Raw genomic sequence first — 10,156 nt, forward strand, 5'->3', positions numbered from 1 at the left:
TTCCTTCTCAGCAGGTTCTAGGTTTAAAAATGAGAAAATGAGTGTACTTTTGTGTTAGGGTGTGTGAGAGAGAGAGAGAGATTTATGAACATATATATGTGCTTGTGTGTGTGGCAGAGAGTAATCCTATGGAGATCATTCTTTAATGCTAATCAGAGGACATACATAATGTGGGGATTTCTTTAGCATCTATTGTCATTCTAGGACAAGCTATGATTCTGGTTGAAATAGAATAGAAATTATAAACTTCAGGAATTTTATAATTGACATATTTCGTACAGTTTAAGAAAAACACTAATTTCTGGACTGTTAAAGTCAGCCAAAATGAACATTTCTACTATTCACCTGAGCACCCTTATTTACTCCAAATTTCTGGATTCCAACCTATTTCAAGTCAGAAGAATTTTACATCGAGGCCAAGATTTTAAGTTTATGAACATAAACATGATATAGACACAACATACCATCACTTCACATAGTCAAGTGGAACTGGATCTCATGATATGCTTGTGGGTAAGATGGAGTTCTGTGGGCTGGTCACTTTATACTCAGATGTAAAAGAACATATCTGAACAGAAAGAGTGTCTGTTGATTCAGGGATTCCCCAATATGGTTGATCATCAGAGTCACCTAGAGAGATTATAATATTTATAAAAATAATGAGTGCAAAAATGTAAATACATTATAATTAAAACTACAAGTCCTGAATCATCATCCTTAACATTCTTTACTTCAGGGATAGATGAAACTCTGTAGAACAGCTCTGAAATGATTTTTGTTTCTGTCCTTTCTTCAAAAGATTGCTTCTACAGCTCTAAATAATTCATAAATCTTGGTACTTCCAGAATTATCAACCATTGACATTTTATAAAATTTCTATTTTATTATCTATGCTGTTACTTTAGTTAACTTGCTGGCATATTGAGTGGAGCAATATCACAGCATCATCCTTAGGATTTGAAATAGCTCAACTGGAACTCCATCACCTCCACTAGCTGTGTTCATAGTGATGCTTCCTAAGGCCCACTTGACTTCACACTCCAGGATGTCTGGCTCTAGGTGACTGATCATACCATTGTGATTATCTAGGTCATGAAGATCTTTTTTGTATAGTTCTTCTGTGTATTGTTGCCACCACTTGTTAATATCTTCTGCTTCTTTTAGGTCCATACAATTTCTGTCCTTTATTATGCTCATCTTTGCATGAAATGTTCTCTTGGTATCTCTAATTTTCTTGAAGAGATCTCTGCTGCTGCTGCTGCGTCACTTCAGTCGTGTCCGACTCTGTGTGACCCCACAGACAGAGTCTTTCTAATTCTATTGTTTTCTTCTATTTCTTTGCACTGATCACTGAGGAAGGCTTTCTTATCTCTCCTTGCTATTCTTTGGAACTCTGCATTCAAATGGGTGTATCTTTCGTTTTCTCCTTTGTCTTTCACTTCTCGTCTATTAACAGCTATTTGTAAGGCCTTCTCAGACAGTCATTTTGCCTTTTTGCATTTCTTTTTCTGGGAGATGGTCCTGATCACTGCTTCCTGTACAATGTCATGAACCTCCATCCATAGTTCTTCAGGCACATTAACAAATTTAATCCCTTGAGTCTATTTGTCACTTCCACTGTATAATCATAAGGGATTTGATTTAGATCATACCTGAATGGTCTAGTGGTTTTCCCTACTTTCTTCAATTTAAGTCTGAATTTGGCAATAAGGAGTTCATGATCTGAGCCACAGTCATCTCCCAGTCTTGTTTTTCCTGACTGTATAGAGCTTCTCCATCTTTGGTTCCATCAGTCTGATTCATTATTGACCATCTGTGACATCCATGTCAGTTTTTGTTCCAATACCAATGAAAGGCAATGCCAAAGAATGCTCAAACTGCAGCACAAATGAACTCATCTCATATGCTAGCAAAGTAATGCTCAAAATTCTCCAAGCCAGGCTTCAACAGTTCAATGAATTGTGAATTTCCAGGTGTTCAAACTGGATTTAGAAAAGGCAGAGGACGGGGCGAATTCATGTCAATGTATGGAAAAACCAACCAATATAATATTGTAAAATAATTTGCCTCCAATAAAAAATAAATTAATTACAAAAAAAAAAAAAAGAAAAGGCAGAGGAACCAGAGATCAACTGCCAACATCCACTGGATCACTGAAAAATCAAGAGAGTTCCAGAAAAACATCTACTTCTGCTTTATTGACTATGTCAATGCCTTTGACTTTGTGGATCACCATAAGCTGTGGACAATTCTTAAAGAGGTGGGAATATCAGACCACCTGACCTGCCTCTTGAGACATCTAAATGCAGGTCAGGAAGCAACAGTTAGAACTGGACATGGAACAACAGACTGGTTCTAAATTGAGAAAGGAGTACGTCAAGGCTGTATATTGTCACCCTGCTTATTTAACTTATATGAAGAGTACATCCTGAGGAATGCTGGGCTGGATGAAGCACAAGCTGGAATCAAGATTTCCAGGAGAAATATTAATACCCTCAGATTCCCTAGTAGCTCAGACGGTAAAGAATCCGCCTACAATGCAGGAGACCCTGGTTCGATCCCTGGGTCGGGAAGATCCCTTGGAGAAGGAAATGGTAACCCTCTCCAGTATTCTTGCCTGGAAAATCCCATGGACCGAGGAGCTTGGTAGGGTACAGTCCATGCGGTCACAAAGAGTTGGACATAACTGAGCTACTTCACTTTCACTTTCAGATATGCAGATGTCACCACCCTTATGACAGAAAGCAAAGAAGAACTAAAGAGCTTCTTGAAGAAAGTGAAAGAAGAGAGTGAAAAAGTGGCTTAAAACTCAACATTCAGAAAACAAAGATCATGGCATCCGGTCCATCATGTCATGGCAAATAGATTGGGAAACAGTGGAAAGAGTGACAGACTTTATTTTGGGGGGCTCCAAAATCACTGCAAGAGAGTTCCAGAAAAACATCGATTTCTGCTTCATTGACTATGCCAAAGCCTTTGACTGTGTGGTTCACAATAAACTGTGGAAAATTCTGAAAGAGATGGGAATACCAGACCACCTGACCTGCCTCTTGAGAAACCTGTATGCAGGTCAGGAAGCAACAGTTAGAACTGGTAATGGAACAACAGACTGGTTCCAAATAGGAAAAGGAGTACGTCAAGGTTGTATCTTGTCACCCTGCTTATTTAACTTATATGCAGAGTACATCATGAGGAATGCTGGGCTGGAAGAAGCACAAGCTGGAATCAAGATTGCCAGGAGAAATATCAATAACCTCAAATATGCAGATGACACCACCCTTATGGCAGAAAGTGAAGAGGAACTAAAGAGCCTCTTGATGAAAGTGAAAGAGGAGAATGAAATGGTTGGCTTGAAGCTCAACATTCAGAAAACAAAGATCATGGCATCTGGTCCCATCACTTCATGGCAAATAGATGGAAAAACAGTGGAAACAGTGTCAGACTTTATTTTTGGGGGCTCCAAAATCACTGCAGATGCTGATTGCAGCCATGAAATTTAAAGACACTTGCTCCTTGGAAGGAAAGTTATGGCCAACCTAGATAATATATTAAAAAGCAGAGACATTACTTTGCCAACAAAGGTCCATCTAGTCAAGGCTATGGTTTTTCCAGCAGTCGTGTATGGATGTGAGAGTTGGACTGTGAAGAAAGCTGATCGTAGAAGAACTGATGCTTTTGAACTGTGGTGTTGGAGAAGACTCTTGAGAGTCCCTTGGACTGCAAGGAGATCCAACCAGTCCATTCTAAAGGAGATCAGTCCTGGGTGTTCATTGGAAGGACTGATGCTAAAGCTGAAACTCCAATACTTTGGCCACCTCATGCGATGAGTTGACTCACTGGAAAAGACTCTGATGCTGGGAGGGATTGGGGGTGGGAAGAGAAGGGGACGACAGAGAATGAGATTGCTGGATGGCATCACCGACTCAAAAGACATGAGGTTGAGTGAACTCCGGGAGTTGGTGATGGACAGGGAGGCCTGGCATGCTGTGATTCATGGGGTCGCAAAGAGTCGGACCCGACTGAGCAACTGAACTCAACTGAACTGAAAATCACTGCAATGGTGACTGCAGTCATGAAATTAAAAGACACTTGCTCCTTGGAAGAAAAGTTATGGCCAACCTAGACAGCATATTAAAATGTAGAGACATGTCTTTGCCAACAGAGGTCCATCTATTCAAAGTTACGGTTTTTCCAGTAGTCATGTATGGATGTGAGTGCTGCACTGTAAAGAAAGCTGAGTGCTGAAGAATTGATGCTTTTAAACTGTGGTGTTGGAGAAGACTCTTGAGAGTCCCTTGGACTGCAAGGAGATCCAACCAGTCAATCCTAAAGGAAATCAGTCCTGAATATTCATTGGAAGGACTGATGCTGAAACTGAAACTCCAATACTTTGGCTACCTGATGCGAAGAACTGTCTCATTGGAAAAGACCCTGATGCTGGTAAAGATTGAAGGCTGGAGGAGAAGGGGACAACAGAGGATGAGATGACTGGATGGCATCACCGACTCAATGGACATGAGTTTGAATAAACTCCGGGAGTTGGTGATGGACAGGGAGGCCTGGCATGCTGCAGTCCATGGGGTCACAAAGAGTCGGACATGACTGAGCAACTGAACTGAACTGAACTTTAGTTAAATCATTAACACTGCCTCCTTTTTAGTCTAATATTTGATGCTTGTATTTTTAAAAAATCTTTCTATTAGTTGCTCTTTATCTTTAAAAATGTTCTTAAAAGTTTTTAGAATCTTGGGAGATTTTAAAGATATTAACATCTGATAATCAGAATAATATAAAACAAACAAGCCAACAAAGCTGCCAATGTAATTCTGATAATTAACCAGTTTGGGGAACTACTGGGTGACACAAAGTTCATGTAACAGCGTGTTTTAGGTGGAGAACTTGAGAAATTTTTTTTCTTCTTTCTTTTCCTTTTATCTTTTTGTTTTACTCCTTTCTTCCCTTTCCTCCTTTTCATCCTTCTTCCCCTACCTCCTTCCTTCTTTCTTTCTTCAATAATTTAGCAAAACGTGCTGAAACAGCACTTTACTACAAAATGAAATTTAGAGTATAAAAATTGCAAAAACACAGTTACTAACCTCATGAAATTCAACACTTCATATTAAGGAGATCTAATATTCATTATAAAGAAGCATAATATGAAAATAAAATTGGAGTGAAGACTCAGAGAGGCATGCAAATTTGAGCAGGTCTCCTAATGGATTCAGAGCTAGGGAAATGAATATTTTGTAATTTTTGTTTCAAAATATCTTCTGTTATTTATTAGTCCTGATCCAAGGTCAAGCTTATACACCTAATGTAAGAATTAGGGGTATATAGCAATGACATAAACCCCGTTTATGTAGGGTTTAAGTCATTTATCAGAATATAAGATGAAATCACTGAACATTAAAAATGACAAAGATACTTCTTACTGGCCTTTAGCTTATTTGAGTTTTAATGGGAATAGGAAGGAGTACAATTAGAAAAGAGCAGAAACTCTCTTTCTCTCAAATTTTTCTTTTCTCAGTGAAGTTTGGGCTCGAAGATTGCCAATGCCCCCTGGTTTAGTGCACACTCTGTGGTCAGCAAAACCTTCCAAGTTTGTACAACCTAAACCCTGAGGGTGACAGCAACTGGGAAAATGAGTAGAGACACTGAAAACAGTTGAAACAAGCAAATTGAAATTTAGTAAAGCAAAGAGTATTTATGTTTGAAATTTATATTTTAAAAAACCTAATTCTTTGTATACTGGACATAGCTTTGGGTGCCATTCACTTGAAAAGACTAAGAAATCAATTATCTTTTAACTCAATAAAACCCACAGAGTAAGTGGTTAATAATGATATTAGTTTCAGATTGCACTTGGAGAAACACAATACCTAGAGTATGATCAGTAGCATATCCAACAATATTATTTTCTAATACTAGTTCCATGGAACTACAAAGCCACAAATATGAGGAAGTGTGAATGAACCAATACTTCCTCATATGTTAAACTGATCACCACTAGTCACATGCAGCCTGATTCACTTAACCTGTCATTTCACACAAATATTACCATTTTCTATGTGTACAATTAGGTTAGGAAGCACTGTGCTACACTTTAATTATTTCTGGAGTTTGGAGTCTAGTTATGGGTATTCTTTTTAAAGAGAATATCTTTAAAATATTCTCAATATCTTGAGATATTGAGACAAGATAAAAGGCAAATAAAGACTGTATAAAACTTGAAAAATATTTGAGGGTGTTGGGATAATTAACAGATTTCATCATACATCTCAAGGGACTCTAAAGAGACAATGACATTTTATGGATGGCATTTGAAAGATCTAAGAATACAAGGAAAATATTCTAAACCTTTGAATTCTTAGAAATGTCTATTCTTTTTTTTTTAGAAATGTCTATTCTTAATCACTGAATGCACTCATACAGATTCAGTTCACATCTGATTCCTTCCAGTTTCAGAAACTTACATTCAAATTCAGAAAATATTCATTTTTTGGAATAAGTCAAATTCTCTCAATTTGTCTAGATTTTTACTTGCTCATGTTTTCACATGAAATAAGTCTTACCACCCCATTCATCTCTACTATCTGCTAAACAGTTTTTCTTTGCTAATCTCATTTACAACTAATGTCATCATAGCAGTAGTAGTGTTAGCTGCTCAGTCATGTCTGACTCATTGTGACCCCGTGGACTATAGCCCACCAGGCTCTTCTGTCCATGGGATTCTCCAGGCAAGAATGCTTGAGTGGGTCGCCATTCTCTTCTCCAGGGCATCTTCCCAACCCAGGTATTAATCCCAGGTCTTCTGCATTGTATGCAGATTCTTTACCTCCTGAGCCACCAGAAAAGCACATTATCATCATGAAAACCTCAGACTCCTTCTAATTGATTCGACTTTCTTACTACATGCTCAAGAATCTTCCATTTCTAAACAGCACATTTTCAGACTCCAGCTGCACTATAAATCAAATGCTGAACAAATCTGACTTAGTCTCCACTATATCCAAGAAAATAGCCCACATCTGTCACATCATAGCAAGTTTATAAACATGGTTTATGAATAAATTGATAATTATATGAATGAAGATGTGGAATATTTGCCTGAATGCCAACGATTATTACTTTCATAATTGAAGTCTCAAATACCAAGTACAAAATTAACACACTCACTCACCTTTCTTTGTTCTTGGAAATGTCAATGCCAAACCTATTTCACAATGTGCTCTCAGAGAAGAATAGCACTAGTGTTAGTGTGGGAAGTGATAGGTAGGCATTCTGCTGTCTTTAATGCTGGGAGAGCAGGTCTGCAAGCCTTGGTCTCAAGAGTCACTTTTGAAGCTGTTCTGCATCACAGATCAGCATCTCGAATTCTAAGTCTTCAGTGTTGTTTCTTCAGCTTCAGGGTAGCAAATATTCTGACCTTTCTCAGTTCTCCCCTGAGCTCTTGTGATCACTGTACTATGAAGCTTTGTACTGGATTTAGATATACCAGACAATAAATTACATGGAGTCAAATACTCCCCAAGGATTTTCATTTCTCAAGAGACTGGCTCTTGAGAAAGGAGGCAATTGCAGGTGATGTGTCCCCAGTTATCCAACATTTTCTTTCAAAAGGTATTATTTGTCAACCTGAACTTACCAATTAGTGATAAAGATTTGTTCACAGGATCTCCTAAGGATTTTGTTAAAATGCAGATCCTGATCCAGCCAGTCTAAGTTGGATCTGAAATTCTGCATTTCTTAAAAGCTCCTACCAATGCTGTGGATTCATAGTCCAGACTGTGAATAGCAGATTTAGAGTATCAGGACATATTCTGACAATTTATCTTACTGTTAATAAAGCCAGAAATTTTAAATAATGAATTAAAATAATTTTTCATGTAGTAAATACATTTAATTTTTATAGAATAGGTGATATAAATAATTGATTAAAAATGAAATATACATATAATTGAATTTTAGAGTCATGGGGCAAGAATTCAGAATATTGATGTGGTATTTGGTATTTTTTAATAAAAATAATAATTTTATTATTATTATAATTTCACTAATAATAATAATATAACTAATAATTTTACTTGTTAAATTGTATATTTAATGAAATAGTTTGTTATTAGGCAATTATATTTCATAATCCTTCTTTTTTTATATACTTTTGCTTTTTTTCCAAAGCTGGAATAACTGGAAGCAGTCTTAGATTTTAACATGATGTAAGATAAATTGGAAATTCACATTAGGGAGCACTTATAAAATATGATTAAATGTATTAGATTCAATTATTTTTAAAAGATTTACAATTGGGTGACACAGTGCTTCTCAATCATTTTTCCACATTGAAACTGTCAAAAAACTCAATCATTTACTCAAGTGAAATAAGCTTCAGGTATACTAGAGCTTGCCATGAGGGAATATGGTAAATAGTTACCCATTCGTAGATAGGACATAGTGTTTATATTTTATAAATCTTTCATTACTTGTTATTTTTATTGAAGTATAATTGCTTTACAATGTTAGTTTTTCCTTTACAACAAATGGTATCTGTTTTTCTCTTTCTGCCTTACTTCACTCTATATGACAGATTGTAGGTCCTTCCACATCTCTACAAATAAAGGCATAATAAAATATATTACTATAATTTTCTTCATCATCATCATCATTGCTGTAGTTCTTGTTTATTGTAGTTCATTGAAACAAAGGCTCTGTTAATCCTCAAAAACATTTTATTTTATTCTTCCATTTCTCCATACATAGTCTTTGTAATATACCTTTGAAGAAGTGTCCAGGGAGAGAACGTTGGAGATGAGTTATATGGGGAAGTGTCACTGAAACTATAAATATTTGAATAACTAAATCCAACTCATGTCAAATTATTACTATGACATAACGATACAGATTCAATTCATGAATGTTTTCTACTGTCCAGAATTTTCCTCAGAGCAAATTTGACATCTTTATTCCGCAGACTATAGATCAAGGGATTCAGCATGGGCACAAGGATGGTATAAAACACAGAGGACACTTTCCCTTGGTCCATGGAGCTCACAGATGATGGCTGCAGATACATGAATGATGCAGATCCATAGAAAATAGCAACACCTAAGAGGTGGGAACTGCAGGTGCTGAAGGCTTTAGACCGGCCCTTGTTGGAGCGGATTTGGAGGATGTTGAAGAGGATAAAAATGTAGGAAGCAAGGATAGTTAAGGCAGGAGTCAGGAGGTTAAATGCACTCAAGAATATGACCAATAATTCATTGACATAAATGCTGGAACAGGATAGCTCAAAGAGTGGGAAGAGATCACAGAAATAATGGTTAACCACATTGTTCTTGCAGAAAAAGAGTCTCAACATAAATCCTGTATGTATTGTAGATCCAATGACGGCCAAAATATAAACTCCCACTGTGAGGCGGAAGCAGATGTGATAAGACATGGTGACATTGTAAAGTAAGGGGTTACAGATGGCAGCATAGCGGTCATATGCCATTGCAGCCAACATGTGACACTCTGCAATAATAAAAACAATGAAGAAATACAACTGAGTCATGCATTCAGGATAGGAGATGATGTTCTGCTTTGTCACAAAGTTCACAAGCATTTTGGGGGTGACAACAGTGGAATGACAGAGGTCAATGTATGATAAATTTGTGAGGAAATAGTACATGGGGGTGTGCAGGTGAGAACTGAGCCCTATCAGTGTGATCATGCCCAGGTTCCCCACCACCGTGACCACATAGATTCCTAGGAAGAGGAAGAAAAGGGGCAGCTGGAGTCGTGGCTGTTCTGTAAGCCCAGCGAGGATGAACTCAGTCACTGAGGAGTGATTTCCTGCAGCCATTTCTCTCTGGGTAGTTTCTGAAGGGGAGAGAGTAAGGGACAGTTTTTGGACTCATAACTTTGTTATGCCCCCTATTAATGGTAAATTACATAGAAAATTAATCATTTGATATTCTCTTGGTTTCTGTGAATAATTTTAACTCTGGATAAGTTTACCTAAGTAATACTTAATTAAGTGTTTTTGCACCTTTATATTAAAGGTATTAAATATTCTAATTTAAAAGTATTTCAGCCTTCTGGTTGATTATCAGTTTAGGTTTTGAGTGAACACTCCCTAGTTCGAACATTCATTTATCTTTAAATGTTTTTTTCTAAA

At 37.1% G+C, this 10,156-nt stretch overlaps 1 protein-coding gene across 1 annotated transcript; it reads right to left on the reverse strand.

Annotated features, from left to right (window-relative positions):
• Positions 1–8,824: 8,824 nt before the first annotated feature.
• LOC129548531 (olfactory receptor 8G2-like) lies at positions 8,825–9,871 on the reverse strand. The gene has a single exon (XM_055415047.2). The coding sequence runs from the start codon at positions 9,839–9,841 to the stop codon at positions 8,906–8,908; it is 936 nt and encodes a 311-aa protein (XP_055271022.2). The 5' UTR covers positions 9,842–9,871; the 3' UTR covers positions 8,825–8,905.
• Between the last annotated feature and the right edge of the window lie 285 nt (positions 9,872–10,156).

The sequence above is a fragment of the Moschus berezovskii genome, chromosome 25 (assembly GCF_049115385.1).
Source record: "Moschus berezovskii isolate FMDL1 chromosome 25, NW_MosBer_1.0, whole genome shotgun sequence".
Lineage (NCBI taxonomy): Eukaryota > Metazoa > Chordata > Mammalia > Artiodactyla > Moschidae > Moschus > Moschus berezovskii.